At 49.0% G+C, this 18,164-nt stretch overlaps 2 protein-coding genes across 3 annotated transcripts; one reads left to right on the forward strand and one right to left on the reverse strand.

The window, feature by feature from the left end:
• Positions 1–10,511: 10,511 nt before the first annotated feature.
• Positions 10,512–11,581, forward strand: LOC147988692 (uncharacterized). Its single transcript, XM_087535555.1, has 2 exons — positions 10,512–11,199; positions 11,292–11,581. The coding sequence occupies exons 1-2, from the start codon at positions 10,512–10,514 to the stop codon at positions 11,579–11,581; spliced, it is 978 nt and encodes a 325-aa protein (XP_087391681.1).
• A 3,583-nt stretch (positions 11,582–15,164) lies between these two features.
• Positions 15,165–17,755, reverse strand: LOC125543906 (disease resistance protein Pik-2-like). 2 transcript variants are annotated; one of them, XM_087545138.1, is made up of 3 exons: positions 17,540–17,754; positions 16,512–17,419; positions 15,165–16,271 (listed from the first exon to the last, which is right to left on the reverse strand). In XM_087545138.1, the coding sequence occupies exons 2-3, from the start codon at positions 17,333–17,335 to the stop codon at positions 15,308–15,310; spliced, it is 1,788 nt and encodes a 595-aa protein (XP_087401264.1). In that variant the 5' UTR covers positions 17,336–17,419; positions 17,540–17,754; the 3' UTR covers positions 15,165–15,307. The 2 variants fall into 2 exon arrangements, with proteins under 2 accessions (XP_087401264.1, XP_087401266.1); XM_087545140.1 differs by lacking the exon at positions 15,165–16,271 and having other exon boundaries at positions 16,508–17,419; positions 17,540–17,755.
• Positions 17,756–18,164: the final 409 nt, after the last annotated feature.

An 18,164-nucleotide genomic window follows, 5' to 3' on the forward strand; every position in this document is an offset into this window, starting at 1 on the left:
AGCTGGGAGTTAATCTCCCGGATGACGCGGTCATTGACAGAATCCTTCAGTCGCTTCCACCGAGCTACAAGAGCTTTGTGATGAACTTCAATATGCAGGGGATGGAAAAGACCATTCCTGAAGTATTTGCTATGCTGAAATCAGCAGAGGTAGAAGTCAAGAAGGAACATCAAGTGTTGATGGTGAATAAAACCACTAAGTTCAAGAAGGGCAAGGGTAAAAAGAACTTCAAGAAGGACGGCAAGGGAGTTGCCGCGCCCGGCAAGCAAGCTGCCGGGAAGAAGCCAAAGAATGGACCCAAGCCCGAGACTGAGTGCTTTTATTGCAAGGAAAGTGGTCACTGGAAGCGGAACTGCCCCAAATACTTATCGGACAAGAAGGCCGGAAAAACAAAAGGTATATGTGATATACATGTAATTGATGTGTACCTTACCAGTACTCGTAGTAGCTCCTGGGTATTTGATAGCGGTGCAGTTGCTCACATTTGTAACTCAAAGCAGGGCCTGCGGAATAAGCGAAGACTGGCAAAGGACGAGGTGACGATGCGCGTCGGGAATGGTTCCAAGGTCAATGTGATCGCCGTCGGCACGCTACCTCTACATTTACCTACGGGATTAGTTTTAAACCTCAATAATTGTTATTTAGTGCCAGCTTTGGGCATGAACATTGTATCGGGATCTCGGTTATTCGAGATGGCTACTCATTTAAATCCGAGAATAATGGTTGTTCTATTTATATGAGAGATATGTTTTATGGTCATGCTCCGATGGTGAATGGTTTATTCTTCCTCGAACGTAATGCTACACATGTTCATAGTGTGAAAACCAAAAGATGTAAGGTTGATAACGATATTCCCACATACTTGTGGCACTGCCGCCTTGGTCACATAGGTGTCAAACGCATGAAGAAGCTCCATGCAGATGGACTTTTAGAGTCTCTTGATTATGAATCATTTGACACGTGCGAACCATGCCTCATGGGTAAAATGACCAAGACTCCGTTCTCAGGAACAATGGAGAGAGCAACCAACTTATTGGAAATCATATATACTGATGTGTGCGGTCCAATGAGTGTTGAGGCTCGCGATGGCTATCGTTATGTTCTCACCCTCACTGATGACTTGAGTAGATATGGGTATATCTACTTAATGAAACACAAGTCTGAAACCTTTGAAAAGTTCAAGGAATTTCAGAGTGAGGTTGAGAATCAACGTGACAGGAAAATCAAGTTTCTACGATCAGATCGTGGAGGAGAATACTTGAGTCAGGAATTTGGCACACACTTAAGAAAATGTGGAATAGTTTCACAACTCACGCCGCCTGGAACACCTCAGCGTAATGGTGTGTTCGAACGTCGTAATCGCACTCTATTAGATATGGTGCGATCTATGATGTCTCTTACCGATTTACCGCTAACTTTTTGGGGCTATGCTTTAGAGACTGCCGCATTCACTTTAAATAGGGCTCCGTCGAAATCCGTTGAGATGACACCGTATGAATTATGGTTTGGGAAGAAACCTAAGCTGTCGTTTCTAAAAGTTTGGGGATGCGATGCTTATGTCAAAAAACTTCAACCTGAAAAGCTCGAACCCAAATCGGAAAAATGCGTCTTCATAGGATACCCTAAAGAAACTATTGGGTATACCTTCTACCTCAGATCCGAAGGCAAGATCTTTGTTGCCAAGAATGGATCCTTTCTAGAGAAAGAGTTTCTCTCGAAAAAAGTAAGTGGGAGGAAAGTAGAACTTGATGAAGTATTACCTCTTGAACCGGAAAAAGGCGCAACTCAAGAAAATGTTCCTGAGGTGCCTGCACCGACTAGAGAGGAAGATAATGATGATGATCAAGATACTTCTGATCAAGCTCCTACTGAAATTCGTAGGTCCACAAGGACACGTTCCGCACCAGAGTGGTACGGCAACCCTGTCTTGGAAATCATGTTGTTTGACAACGGTGAACCTTCGAACTATGAAGAAGCGATGGCGGGCCCGGATTCCGACAAATGGCTAGAAGCCATGAAATCCGAGATAGGATCCATGTATGAAAACGAAGTATGGACTTTGACTGACTTGCCCGTTGAATGGCGAGCCATAGAAAATAAATGGATCTTTAAGAAGAAGACAGACGCGGATGGTAATGTGACCATCTATAAAGCTCGGCTTGTCGCTAAGGGTTATCGACAAGTTCAAGGGGTTGACTACGATGAGACTTTCTCACCGGTAGCGAAGCTAAAGTCCGTCCGAATCATGTTAGCAATTGCCGCATTTTACGATTATGAGATATGGCAAATGGACGTCAAAACGGCATTCCTTAATGGTTTCCTTAAGGAAGAATTGTATATGATGCAGCCGGAAGGTTTTGTCGATCCTAAGAATGCTAACAAGGTGTGCAAGCTCCAACGCTCGATTTATGGGCTGGTGCAAGCATCTCGGAGTTGGAACATTCGCTTTGATGAGATGATCAAAGCGTTTGGGTTTACGCAGACTTATGGAGAAGCCTGCGTTTACAAGAAAGTGAGTGGGAGCTCTGTAGCATTTCTCATATTATATGTAGATGACATACTTTTGATGGGAAATGATATAGAACTCTTGGACAGCATTAAGGCCTACTTGAATAAGAGTTTTTCAATGAAGGACCTTGGAGAAGCTGCTTATATATTAGGCATCAAGATCTACAGAGATAGATCAAGACGCCTCATAGGTCTTTCACAAAGCACATACCTTGATAAGATATTGAAGAAGTTCAATATGGATCAGTCTAAGAAGGGGTTCTTGCCTGTGTTGCAAGGTGTGAAATTGAGCTCAGCTCAATGTCCGACCACGGCAGAAGATATATAAGAGATGAGTGTCATCCCCTATGCCTCAGCCATAGGTTCTATTATGTATGCCATGCTGTGTACCAGACCTGATGTAAACCTTGCCGTAAGTTTGGTAGGAAGGTACCAAAGTAATCCCGGCAAGGAACACTGGACAGCGGTCAAGAATATCCTGAAGTACCTGAAAAGGACAAAGGAAATGTTTCTCGTTTATGGAGGTGACGAAGAGCTCGTCGTAAAGGGTTACGTCGACGCTATCTTCGACACAGATCTGGATGACTCTAAGTCTCAAACCGGATACGTGTATATTTTGAATGGTGGGGCAGTAAGCTGGTGCAGTTGCAAGCAGAGTGTCGTGGCGGGATCTACATGTGAAGCGGAGTACATGGCAGCCTCGGAGGCAGCACATGAAGCAATATGGGTGAAGGAGTTCATCACCGACCTAGGAGTCATACCCAATGCGTCGGGGCCAATCAAACTCTTCTGTGACAACACTGGAGCTATTGCTCTTGCCAAGGAGCCCAGGTTTCACAAGAAGACAAGGCACATCAAGCGTCGTTTCAACTCCATTCGTGAAAATGTTCAAGATGGAGACATAGATATTTGTAAAGTGCACACGGACCTGAATGTAGCAGATCCGTTGACTAAACCTCTCCCTAGAGCAAAACATGATCAACACCAGAATTCCATGGGTGTTCGATTCATCACAATGTAGCTAGATTATTCACTCTAGTGCAAGTGGGAGACTGTTGGAAATATGCCCTAGAGGCAATAATAAAAGCATTATTATTATATTTCCTTGTTCATGATAATTGTCTTTATTCATGCTATAATTGTATTATCCGGAAATCGTAATACATGTGTGAATAATAGACACCAACATGTCCCTAGTAAACCTCTAGTTGACTAGCTCGTTGATCTACAGATAGTCATGGTTTCCTGACTATGGACATTGGATGTCATTGATAACGAGATCACATCATTAGGAGAATGATGTGATGGACAAGACCCAATCCTAAACATAGCACAAGATCGTATAGTTCGTTTGCTAGAGTTTTTCCAATGTCAAGTATCCTTTCCTTAGACCATGAGATCGTGTAACTCCCGGATACCATAGGAGTGCTTTGGGTATACCAAACGTCACAACGTAACTGGGTGACTATAAAGGTAGACTACGGGTATCTCTGAAAGTATCTATTGGGTTGACACGGATCAAGACTGGGATTTGTCACTCCGTATGACGGAGAGGTATCACTGGGCCCACTCGGTAATGCATCATCATAATGAGCTCAAAGTGACCAAGTGTCTGGTCACGGGATCATGCATTACGGTACGAGTAAAGTGACTTGCCGGTAACGAGATTGAACGAGGTATTGGGATACCGACGATCGAATCTCGGGCAAGTAACATACCGATTGACAAAGGGAATTGTATACGGGGTTGCTTGAATCCTCGACATCGTGGTTCATCCGATGAGATCATCGAGGAGCATGTGGGAGCCAACATGGGTATCCAGATCCCGCTGTTGGTTATTGACTGGAGAGCGATCTTGGTCATGTCTACATGTCTCCCGAACCCATAGGGTCTACACACTTAAGGTTCGGTGACGCTAGGGTTGTAGGGATATGTATATGCAGTAACCCGAATGTTGTTCGGAGTCCCGGATGAGATCCCGAACGTCACGAGGAGTTCCGGAATGGTCCATAGGTAAAGAATTATATATAGGAAGTGCTATTTCAGCCATCGGGACAAGTTTCGGGGTCACCGGTATTGTACCGGGACCACCGGAAGGGTCCCGGGGGCCCACCGGGTGGGGCCACCTGTCCCGGGGGGCCACATGGGCTGTAGGGGGTGCGCCTTGGCTTACATGGGCCAAGGGCACCAGCCCCAAGAGGCCCATGCGCCTAGGGTTTCAAAAGGGGAAGAGTCCCACAAGTGGAAGGCACCCCTAGGTGCCTTGGGGGGGAGGGAAACCTCCCTTGGCCGCCGCCCCCCTAGGAGATTGGATCTCCTAGGGCCGGCGCCCCCCTAGGCCCTCCTATATATAGTGGGGGAAGGAGGGATTTTTACCCACGCCTTTGGTTGCCTCCTTCTCCCTCTCCAACACCTCCTCTTCCTCCATAGCGCTTGGCGAAGCCCTGACGGAGTACTGCAGCTCCATCACCACCACGCCGTCGTGCTGCTGCTGGAGCCATCTTCCTCAACCTCTCCTTTCCCCTTGCTGGATCAAGAAGAAGGAGACGTTACGCTGACCGTACGTGTGTTGAACGCGGAGGTGCCGTCCGTTCGGCGCTAGGATCTTCGGTGATTTGGATCACGTCGTGTACGACTACCTCATCCCCGTTCTTTGAACGCTTCCGCTCGCGATCTACAAAGGTATGTAGATGCATCCGATCACTCGTTGCTAGATGAACTCATAGATGGATCTTGGTGAAACCGTAGGAAATTTTTTGTTTTCTGCAACGTTCCCCAACACTTGTATCACCATCTCTTCGCCGAACTAGTGCACCTATACAATTTACCATTGTATTGGGTGTGTTCAGGACACAAGAGACTCTTTGTTATTTGGTTGCAGGGTTGCTTGAGAGAGACCATCTTCATCCTACGCCTCCCACAGATTGATAAACCTTAGGTCATCCACTTGAGGAAAATTTGCTACTGTCCTACAAACCTCTGCACTTGGAGGCTCAACAACGTCTACAAGAAGAAGGTTGTGTTGTAGACATCACTCCTCGCATGGGTCTACCGCCGATCGCTTACGACGGCGGAGACAGACGCTCGGTGGCCCCACCGGAAGAATGCAAAGGCTTTCCGGCTAGCTATCGAGCACTCCGAGCGCGAGGCTAGGGAGAAGGCGGCAGAGGCGTCTCGGCTGGCGAAGCTCAAGCGGCAACAGGACTGGGCCGTCCGGCACTTCAAGGGCATCATCGTCGTCTCCTCCTCCGACGACAACGATGATGACGATGGCTCCTCGTCCGACAACTCAGACGATCCTCCACCACCCGCCGACGGTTACAGCTGCGCCGACAACCGGAAGGGGAAGGGGTCGGTCCGGAAGTGGTGAAGATCCGCTTTTCTTTACTTTAATTTCAAGTTTTAGATGTAGTTTCAAGTTGTCCGTCATTCATGTGAAATTTGGTGGTCGTTTGAACATTCGATCTTTTGGTGAATGTAATGTGCTTGCCTATGTCCGTTTGCCGATCTACATAGGTCGACCAACGTTGCATGGTTTAGTATGGATATAGGGGATCGGATATGAAATACACGGATGTGAACGACGTTATTTGAGGAGTGTCCGGTCTCGTACGCGGGCGTTTGAGAGGTTATATTTGTCCTCTGCGCCGGTAGATGCTCTTAGGAGACATCCTTTTGAGTTCTCCATTTCTGAGTGTGAGTTTTTAGAGGTTGAGCTACGGGGCACCTCTTATCTGTGTCGTCCACTAGACATCAGTTCCACGAGATTGACGCCACTCCGGACAAGTTCACTTGCAGCACATGCAGTTGATTTACAGGGCTATGCTGACAACAGCTGACAATAACATGGGCGGAAACTTGATGAGCAGCTAACTAGTAGGCCTGCATGCCTATTCACTGTTGATGATACAGACAAGGCACGCACGGAACAAATGAGGCCGCCTGATGAAGCGCGGTCACCCGACGAGGCCGGCGGCTCATCACGGAAACCAATCGCGGCTGATCCCCCATCTCTCATGCTGTCGTCGGCGTGCTCTCTCCCAACTACTCGTGCGGCGGCGCCGTCGGGTGGGAAGGCTGTACGAGCGGCAGCGGCGGGAGCGGATCTCGGCGTCAAGGTGGATGGTGAGATCACAAGGGAGCAGCCGAGGCTGCGGCAGTGACAGGTCCAATTCTCTGACGAGACGGATCCCGACACTTGGATCGTGGGGCGTCTTCATTTTTCTCCATCATCACGATGAACGACTCTGTTGGATTTGGAAAACGATGCGTTGGCCGGCGATTATCTCCTTGACGACGATCAAATAGAGGTAGGGTTTTGGTTCTCCTTGGATAACTATGATGTAGTTGTGGGTCCTTGTGTGCAGGTTGATCAGATCCCAACGGCGGATTTTGTTGATTTGACGAACACAATGAACACAACAAGAATGGATCGTCCGGGAGGATGTTTCTGGGTTCTAATCGAGAGTGATGTCGAAGAAGAGGTCGAGATAGAGCATGCCAAGACGAATTCTGTTACGGTGTCAAACCCGGGACCAGAGAGATCGCCGAAGTTTAAACATGCAATTGACCATCGTTGGTCCAAAGCTCCGAGCTCAAAGAAAATTGTCAAACCTTGGATCGGACCGATCCCTAAGGTATCTCGCGCACCCGTAACACTGTCAGATTTTATTCCGGAGTCATGGACTTTAGTAACTAGAAAGAAGAAATGCAAGAAAGGGCAGTCATCGAGGCCTGCACCGCAGCGATCGCCGGTGGCGACGGCAGCTACCATGATTCGAGCGGCCAGGAGGGCACGCTTGAATTCGTTGCTGGGCCTCGATTCTAGATCTGAACCGACGCCGGTCGTGGGCTATCTGGACTCGGGGCATGTGGCCCAGTCGGAAGCCCAAGCCACGTCGTCCGTTTCTACGTGCATGCATGAACCGGAGAGGCCCGAGTCGTCCGTTGTCGTTCCGGCTAGGGTTTCTCGATCGCCTGGCTTCCCGTCGCTCGATGCGGGGCGTGCTACCAGGATCTCCAGCGCCGGCGCGATGGCTGGGCGCGGAGGACCGCATCCCGCCAGGCAGGGGCCGCCGGCCGCCGCTGGGGCCGGCCGCGGTGCTCCTCCCCTCGCGAGGCAACTACCATCAGCCGCTGCTGGGCATGCACCGACGCCTGTTGCTGGGGCCGGTCGGGGAGCTCCAGGTGCTGGCCGGCCAAACGCACGGCAATCGGATGAGCCGACGCAGTTGCCGGCGGCTAAAGCGCAGGCGCTGGGGCGGGGTCGCGGTGCGAATCAAGGATGGGACAGCCATGGTTATGGCGGATACGGCAGAGATGGTCCTCGGTTCAATCGGTATGGGCAGTGGGGCGACGATGGCTACGATGTGTATGGCGAGGGTCAGCACCGTGGGTCATCCTCGGGTGGTGGTCGAGGAAACAACTGGTATAATGGTGGCAGGCAAGGCTTTCAGGGACCGCCTGGGAGTTTTGTTGAAGATGTTGCCGGCCCTAATGACTGGTACCGGGGAGGATATCGTTGCGGGAGAGGGGTGGGAGGCGCCCACCTCCACCACGCCCACCTCCACCACCACCTCCGCCGGCGGATACGACACACGCGCCCCCGGGGGCGGTGATAGATCCCGCAGCTTCTACGGCGGCAGCTCCTACTCTTCCCGCGGTGGCTGTAGACACAGTCAGGGCTCTAGCAACAGTCTTTATTCCGGCAGCCATTGGAGCTGCTAAGATAAGTGATGGTGGACCGGGCAAAAGCTCAGACAAGCCGGAAGGCGAAAAACTTTTGAAATGGGCAATTAATAAGAAGAAACTCCCTTGCTATAGATGTGGTGAACCGGGACACTTTGTCGCAGAGTGTACTAATGAACTTTGTGACTACTGCCAGAGATCGTAGCATGTGTCCTGTGATTGCCAGCTCTTATCCAGTCCCAAGCCAGGGGTTAACATTTTCGGAGTGTGCTGCAAAGAGTTGATGTTTTTTGAGTCACCTGAGGTGGAACCTCTAACACACGTGGTGGAGAGTTCTTTCCCAGCAGTGGTTAAGGTCACCAATGGGAGCATGACAGAGGCTCAGATTGTGAGACAACTGCGAGAGTTGGTTCCAGGTAATTATTAGTGGCATCTCGACAAGTTGGAGAACCAGACTTACAAGGTGGATTTTCCCACAAAAGAGGATCAATTGCATATTCTTAAGTGGGGTTTGTGTAGAGTTCCGTGCACCAACATTATCATGGCTTTCGATTAGTGGAAGGAGCCGCAACCAGATGGTACACCTTTAGAGAAGGTATGGGTACGGTTCTATGGTGCACCACCCAAAAAGATTAAACACTTTCTGATAATCTGGAGCTTGGGTTCTTTGATTGGCAAGACAGAGCAGGTGGACATGCCTTTCCCTCTCTCCTCCGGCGCCTCCGACTGAGTCGGGGAAGGGTCGCGGGCAGGAGGCCCGCGGTCTCTCCTCTTCATCTGGTCATCAGGATTCTCTAGCTTGGTGTACTTCAGTAACGCACCATGCATACCGGCAAGCTCAGCCTTGAGGGAGCGGATCTCGCGGCGGACCCCTTTAAGGTGGCCACACTCATTGGCGAGCAAATCGGCGAGCTTCCCCAGCAGAGGACCCAACGCGCCCAGTGCGTCTGTCACCACAGGCGCCATTGGTCCCCTCCCTCTGCTCCTGGCGTGGTCGCGTGTCAATCTTTGAGAAGAAGCTTGAGCGACCACTAATCACGAAGCAGCAGCACGCGGACAAGAAGAAGAATCAAACAGCTGCAGCACGGATCAAGCAAAGCATCAGCAGATCGAAGCAATCATAGCATCAGTGGAGCGGATTTCAAGCAAAAACTTGAGTAGAACGAATGAAGCAGAGCATGAGCAGTACGGCACTCACCCCCGGTGCGATGTCCAGCCAAATCACCGCGCACGGCCAGCCCGGTGATGCAGCCGCGAGCTCGACGCAGCCTCCGGGCGCGTCAGCGAGGTCCGCGAGCCGGCAGGAGAAGGGGATCCGCGGCCGCCATGGAGTGGAGTGGAGCAGGGACTCAGGCTGGAGAGGTGCTAGGATCTGTGGATGGACCCTATCGACTGTCCTGTGCTCTTGATTGGCCCTTCGCTGTAGATACGAGGTATAGTTTCCTAGTAATTGCGGAACTGTAGATATCTAATGATTGCTGGGTGCTCTCTTTTTCTTCGTCTCTCTGAACTTGCGAATGATTATGCTGCTGAAATTCAAGCTCCGTACGCTGCCGAAGGGAATCCAACGCGCTCACGGGAGGGGACGCGTTGGTTCGCGGAAGGTGACGGCCAAACCGTCCGGGCTACCCACCAGTTGCTGCCCCGCTCCCGACCCAGGAAAGACCGGCAGCGCCTTACAATCCTTCATCTGTTCTCCGGTGGAACTTTGCTTCGGTACACCCTCAGAAGACCAAGATGAGAAGATACCCTTTTAATAAAATAACGACACCGTATTTTATACTCAAAAATCATTCTACTCTGTACGTTTCATCTGTAGGCTAATATGATGATAGCCTTTCTAAGTAATTTAATTAAAATTCGTGCAAACATTGAGGGGGTTGTACCGAAGCAAAATCTCTGCAATGACTCTCTCAGTCTTCCCTCCCGTACAACAATTCTCTAGAATCATATTGCGTCGTAGTGGCCAGATCAGACCTTGTGTGTTAGTGCGCTGTGTTGTGCGAGTGGGGCTATCAGAGCAACTTTAATGAGGTGACCCATTTCGTCCGCCGCCGTTCGGTTGGGTCGGCGCGGACAGAAAAGTCGGTCCAACGTGCCGACCCAAACAGACGCGCGTCCGTTTTTCGTCCGCGGGCGACCCATTCCCGGTCTAATTTTGAGCCGGATTTGCGTCGGCGCGGACACGAGACGGACACACGCGTGCGTGCCTACTCCTCTCCCCGAGCCCGCCGGTCGGTGAGAGCCACCACCATTTCCCCCCAATTTACCCCAAAAACACTCCCGCCCGCGCGCGCTCCCAGCCCCAACCAGCCATGGACGATGCCATCGACCTCGACGCCGCCGCCGGCCTCGCCTCCCTCGCCTCGTCCGGCGCCGTCGCCCCCTCCGGGAAAGGCAAGCCTCGTGCACCGCGCAAGACCGCCACCGCGACCAAGCCGAAGAAGGCGCTAATTCCCGAACACCGGGCAAGGGAGTCGGCCAAGAGGAAGAGATCGAGGCACGCCGCAGACGCGAGGGATGAGGCCGCCACGCAGGCCGCCGTCGTTGCCGCCGCGCAGCAGGAGGTCACCAACGCCCGCGTCGAGGCGGCAACGAGGGAGGCGCTCTACATGCTAGGGTTAAACCCTAGCCAGCACGGCCTCGTCCAAGCTGCCGTCGCCGCAGCCAGCACCGGCTCGTCGGCGTTTCCTCGGATGGTGCTGCCCGACTCGCCCCGCGCGTCGGCTTGCAACCCAATCCCCGGCTTCCACATCTACCCGCAGGCCTCCAGCCTCTCCGGGGAGTGCTCGCCCGACGTGAGCGTGGTCGTGCCTTCCACGCCCGCGCCCGTGCCCATCGACCTCAATGCCACCCCGGTGGTCGGTGGCTCGTCATCCGGCGGCATGAGGAAACGCGCGCGGCAGACGCCGGCCGGTGGTCTCCCGGACGCCCGCAACCTATTCGAGGAAATGTCGTCTGCCGTCGACGAGGACTACATGCAGAACCTCATCTTCGAGGGCGGTGCGCCGGCCGCTGTCTACGATCCCGACGAGACACAAAGCCAGGACGGCCGCGGGGCGTTCACGCCGGCCGCTGGCTATGATCCCGATCAGGTGGTGATCAGGTCGGCATCGACCTAGACGGCTTCCTCCTCGACCACGAGTTCCCGGACGACTACGGTCTAGAGGAAGAGGACGAGTGTGACATCGAAGTGGAGCCTTTGTTCGAGGACGAGCTCGCCAACCAAGCCACCGGTCCTAAGCCGAAACGCAAGAGCAAGCGCACGAAAACGTACACGGCGGCCGAGGACAAGCTTCTTAGCGAGTGTTGGCGAGACATTGGACAAGACCCCAAGACGGGCACCGAGCAAAAGCATTCAACCTTTTGGATTCGTGTCCACTGATAGTTTCATGAGCGCAAGAAGTTTCCACCTTACCAATTTGTGAGCACGCGCGGGTGGGTCTCCATTTCCAAGCGGTGGAGGGTGATCCAACAAAAGTGCAACAAGTTTGCGCCACTCTTGAGAGCGTCAAGGCCCGCCCCGTGAGCGGCATCGGCATGCAAGACATGGTATGCTAGTAAGCAAGCCGCCCTCTTTTGTGCCATCAAGTTCATCCTTTTGCGTGTTCATTTGCATATCACTTGCCCATATGCTTGCATGGAAATATTTTGTAGGCATTTCAAGCTTTGGAGGCATTCAAGGTTCAACACAATGGCAAGTGCTTCAACCTCTTCCGTTGCTATCGGGTCATCAAGGACGAGGAGAAGTTCAAGGCGCAATATGCCGCACTCAAGGCACGTGGGAGGGGGGGGGGAGAGAGAAAGCCGTGGAGGATGTTGGGGAGGGCGAGCCGGCACGGCCGCGGGGGAAGACCAACTCCAAGAAGGAGGACAAGTGAGATGCGGCCACCAACGCCTTGATCGCAAGCATGGACGGCATGATGAATAAGAAGGACTTAAGGGAGGAGGAGCACCGGTATTTCAAGGCGGAGCAAATAGACGCTTTCATGGAGATCCAAAGGAGGCTTGACATGGACGCCGAGAACCAAGCCAAGATGTTTGAGCTAGAGGCGGAGAAGCAAGTCAAGATGCTAGAGATCGAGGCCGCCAACGCCAAGACCAAGGCGAAAGAAGTGGCTCTCGCGAGCATGATGACCGGGGTGGAGATCATGAAGGTGGATCTCAACACCGTGTCGCCAAGGAAGAGGCCGTGGTTCGAGAAGATGCAGGCCGACATGCTCAAGTTCGACGACGAGTGATCTATGGCGGCGAGCGCCATCTTTTTTGTATGCCGGCATGTGTGCTAGCATGACCACGGGAGCTGCGATGGCATGGTCGAACTCAAATTCCACCCTTTTTGTGTGCTGGCATATGTGGCAGCCGGCTGGTGAGTGCGCCAGCTTGAACTGTGATGATATTTTCTAGAACCGGCATTGTATGCCGGCGCTGGCATAATGCCGGCATGAGACATGGCCGCTGGCATAAGGGGCCGCGGACCTTTTTTTTAAAAAAAAGTTGAATACGGATATAAAATGGGTCGGCACGTTGGACGTACTACCAATCCAAATACAAAACTAGACGGACGCCGGGCGGACGGCCGACCTAAACAGACAAAAAACGGATAAATGCGCCGTCTGTTTGGATCGGCCGTTGGAGTTGCTCTCAGCTATCTACATCGGCTTTGGATGGGGAGCACCGGGGCAAGGCAAGTCGTAGCTCAGTCTCACCTCTGGTGCGACTCTACTAAGATGGTCCTCGTACCTCAGTCTACGGTTTTTTCTCTGTTATTTTATTATGGGTTCTTTTAGTATCTTCAGCGGTTTTCTTTGGTTTCTCCTTTTTATTTTGTCTTCTATTCTTTGTTTTTTCTTAGTTTTCTTCACTTTTTCTGTTTTCCTATTTATTTTTTATTTCATTTCTTCCTTTTCAACACATGCCCATAATGTTCATACACATTGTACAATTTTTTTATACACAAGGGACAATTATTACACACGCTTAATATTTCCCAAATACATGATTAATATTTTCTAGAATATGTAATCTGATGTCTATTTTTTCATATATATTGTACATTTTTTATATATATAAATACTTTTTATATACTTTCAACATTCTTCAAATATATGATTAATTTTTTTCCAAATACATGCTTTTAATATTTGTTAAAAAAATTCTAAAATACACATGAAACATTTTTTTGAGTGATAGAAAACATTTTTTAAATTGTACGGACATTTTTCACATTGTATAAACATTTAAAAAAAATATTACTGATGGTGTCATGTGCCTGAGCCATCAGAAGTCAGCCCGAGCAGGCAGAGAACAATCCCCTGTTTTATTTGTGTACCCCGCTCTCATAGACAACTTGTACGCAGGCGTGCTGCCTTGGCCTACAGAGCCATCATGGATCCTCCAACTAGCTAGGCAATCAGGTTGATGTTGATTCACATGAGTAGTGCATTGCTACTCCTCAGTTTCACCCTGACTCTGGAAATTTCAGCACGTATTTCTGGGTCCAGCCAGCACTTCAATCAACAAAGGAGTTTGCAATCAGCTGCCAGAGCACACCCCTACCACATAGCTTAGCGCCACAGCATCTTTTATTTTTGCGAGGGAACAACCAGTTTTATTCCTGACAAGGTTACAATCAGCTAAAACTAGCTGTTCAACGCACGGGGGCCCTGACGTGAGATACCATAACATATGCACACATGCCAAAGACAAGCAGGGTATACTTCAGTTTCTGCCTCGAATATCTCTGGATACATCATAACAAAGGTCGACTTCCGTAGTGTAATTATTAACAGCAGTGGTAAATTTTTTGAAACAGTCTGATTCCAAGTTCACACATAAAGGAAAACCAAACATTATAATCAAATAGCAACTATAGGCCACTTTTATTTGAGCTTCAGGCGACGAGAATAATAGCTTCAGAACACCATTCCAGTGAAGCCACACGCAGTTATACTGAATGAGAGCAGTTTCCCTACAGAGATAGAATGTCAGCCCGCCAGGAAGCTTCTTAAAAATATGGATAAAATACACATATGTTCAAGGAGAAAACTGGTAGGTCTGATTGCAGACAGCATGAACTATGTGAAATTCGTAATAGTAAAAGTAGCAATACCTCCTGTCATTATTCATTTCTTCATTCGAGAGTCAATCTGGGATGGTTGGGATGGAGACTTGCTTCATTCCTTATGGCAACTTCTGCAGCCTCAACTTCAGAAGATGCGGCATCCCGCTTCTTCTGAAGAATAACTCGCACATCTTTCAGATATGGGAGGTGCTCAATACCTAAGTAGAACCCATAGGCCTTCGCCATTGACACAGAGATCCACAGAATAAGCTTCTCGAGCTTTGGCAGTGCCCCTTTCTCAAACACAAGGGTCCCTGCACCTCCACCAAAAGGTTCATAAATGAACTCCTTCAAACACCGGAATCCTCTGCCTTGGAAAACAAGCCTGTCTTTGTGGACCGTGTTGGTATAAAGCTTCAGACAAAGTAATGCAGACAGCTGTCCAAGTATGTCAAGAGCCTCCTCTGTTATTACACTTAAATTGATGTTTAGGTATGTAAGACTGGTGAGTGATCCATTTTGGCAGTTTTGGGATACCGTACGAGGTGCTCATCTCAAATCTTTGGAGGCAAGATGGAAGAGGATACCAGGAATCTAATAACTCGAATGGAGCTGTAGCACTATCTATCCACACGGACTGGAGTTTGTAGCTCCCAAGCTTGCATAGTGAGGAATTAAACATCTCTGCATGACTCTTGCATTCGTGAGATTCTTTACACTGTACATAGAGTATCTTCAAATTGATCAGGCTCCCTAGCTCCTATACAGCACCTACTAGACTCATGGTAATATCAAAGCCTGAGACCTCCCTTAAGTTTGTCATATTCCCAATCCCGATTGGTATCTTCCTCCGATATATATTCATGTCACTGACTAGATGTTGTAGTTTAGTGAGCTGAACAATTCTAGCCGGCAAGTCTATGATTCTTGTACCCCTAAAATCTAGGGTCTCTAGATCATGTAGCATCACAACTCCAGATGGTAGCTCCGATATCCACGTTCTGTTAAAGCTTAGGTACTTCAGCTGGAACAGGTTTTCCATACCATTTATATCATACTCTCCCAGGCCCCGACAATCTTCAAAGTGTAGTACACGTAAAGTTTGAAACTTAGTAAGACTGGGAAGTGTTTGATGCAACCTGAAGATGTTATTATAAGAGATCGGACATGACTTAGATCTTTCTTTGCCAATTCAGATGCAAGCTCCTGGTCAATGTCCTGGATCGATAATCGTCGAATAGAACACTGAGAATTTTCCCAAACAGTTTGACTGCCGTTCACCACAGTGATGAAATTTTCTTCAGTGGATTTTGAAATGATAAGTTCAAGCATCATGTCATGAACTCGACAGGCACGCACCTTCCCATCATAACCAATGTCCACTGGTTGGACCAGGCTTTTATTGATAAGCTCGTAAAAATAACTTTCTGCAACCTCTTGACAGCTCCTCCCACGCTCTTCAGAAATAAAGCCTTCCGCAATCGATTGCCTCACTAACCTTTCTCTGTCAATCACATAATCCTCAGGGAAATTACTTAAGTGCAACAAGACAGTCTTGAGGTTTGGTGGAAGATCATTATAGCTCAAGGACAGTATGTTTTTCATTCCCTCTAGACTCTGGTTTCGGTCCAAGTCAGAACCAATTGATCTTTTTACCTTCTCCCACTCTTCTTTGACACGTGGTCTGTTAGCTAATAAACCAGTTATACTGATAATTGCCAATGGTAGGCCTCCACACTTTTTCAAGATAGTATATGAAACTTCAATAAGCATATCAGGGCACCATTCTTCTGAACCAAAAATTCTGTTAAAAAATAGTCTTTCAGAGTGGAGATCACTTAGAGGTGTCATTTCATATATCTGGTCATCATGATCTGGACAACAAGACCTTGCTACTTCCAATATGCGTGTTGTAGTTATAATTCTGCTTGAAGAATTATTCTCTGGAAAAGCACAGCTGATTGCTTTCCATGCTAATGTAGACCATATATCATCAATGATGACAAGATACCTAAGACAGGGGAGGAGTATAAATCAATTAGGATATATAGATATAATTGCACTATAAAAGAAAACCCAATTGTAAAATTTCAATCGGACTATAAACCATGCAATGACAAGCACAACTGGTGGTACAATGGGGTTCATTCTGTGCACATCAAAATTACATCCTTGAAACAGTTAACTAGAATAATAATACTTACGCACAGCACATATTTCATAGAAAATGATGAGCAACACCATATATTACCTTTTATCTTGTAATAGTTCTCTTAGCTTTTCAATGGATTTCTGTTGATCCCAGCTCTCCATATCTTTTGTGAATTCAGCATTGCGAGACATCTGCAAGATCAAATCCTTGATTATTCTCTTTGTATCTGGTTTTTGCGAGACCGAGACAAGAGCATGACAGTCAAAACGCTCTTGAATCTTATGATATACTGCATTCGCTAGTGTTGTCTTTCCCAATCCACCAAACCCGACGATAGAACAAACCCTGCGATGATGCTTGTTCTCTTCTTCCAGCATCCACTTGGCAAGATCGTCTCTTGGACCGTCAATGCCAACAAGGTGTGCCTCCTCAGCAAAAAGAGCGGCCAACCGGGGATCCACGGTTGCATGTCCTGTGGTGGTACAATCAATATCATCTAACTTGTAGCTAGTCTTGAGCTCTTTCACTTGCTTGATACGAAGCTTCAGGTCATGGATTTGGTTGGCGATTCCATGCCGAGCTCCAAGAGTTTTTAGACGGCGAGCCGTCTTGCGGAAGAACTCCTTGAAGCCAGCTTCTTGGGGCCCACCATCACCAAGGTGATGAATGAACTTGTCGAAGCAATCCTCAGTATCATAGGCCACCTCCCTCACTAGAGATATCCATTCCTTCACCTGCTCATCAGCATCCACTAGATTTGTGTACTTTCTGAGAGCACCAAGCATGCCAGTAAGCTCAGATCGGAGGGAGCGGATCTCTCGGCGGACACCTTTCAGCCGGCCGCACTCTTTGGCAAGCAGATCCGTGAGCTTTGCCAGAAGGGGACCTAATGTGCCTAGTGCAGCGGTCACCACAGGCTTCATCTCGGTTCCCTCCCTCTTCTCCTGGCGTGTCTGGTTCACCACACTCAAATCTTTGCGGAAGCTTGGGCCGCCAATAATCAATAGCTGCAGCACGGATGTAGCAAAACATGAGCAGATCGAATCAAGCAACACATAAGCAGTACCGGATCGACCAAAAACATGAGAGGAAGGAATAAAGCAAAACATGAGCAGCACAGCACTCACAGCCGATGAAGCACAGCAGTCAGGTAGAATTACTGTTGTGAAATCAGTGCTCCGGTGCAGCGCGCGCGGTCACCACAGGTCCACAGGCGCCATCGACCCACTCTGAGTGTAGAGAACTCAGACATCCGCAGGAACAAAGGGGGTGGGAAGGTCGAGCCTGTACTAGATGCAAGCTGCTTTCGTTGGCTCGCCTAAAGATGGCTTAACAACCTTACTTTTCCAGTGGCTAGCATTTCTACGAAGCAGCCAGGAAAGTGCGTTAGCGAATTAAGAACATTCAATCATGCCACCATGCCGCCCACTTGTACATTTAATTAGAAATTGTTCATTTGTTATTACGCTGCTCAGTGATTTTTGATTACTGAGCAACTGAGGCTCAGGAAGTTTGGAAGTTTGGAACCGAGGTTCCCATAGGCACTTGCCCACTTGTACATTTGATTAGAATTTTTCTTACCATGATTAGTGCGAACAATGCCAATCTCATCCTAATAGTATAAGATTGCAACTGATAGATTTTGGGGCCCAGATAGCTTACTTCCCTTCTGAAAATAAAGATGGAGTATGAACCAGGTAGTGCTGCTCATGTTTTGCTTCATTCCTTCCGCTCATGTTTTTGCTACATGTA

The sequence above is a fragment of the Triticum urartu genome, chromosome 1A (assembly GCF_056163025.1).
Source record: "Triticum urartu cultivar PI428250 chromosome 1A, HENAU_Tu73, whole genome shotgun sequence".
Classification (NCBI taxonomy): domain Eukaryota; kingdom Viridiplantae; phylum Streptophyta; class Magnoliopsida; order Poales; family Poaceae; genus Triticum; species Triticum urartu.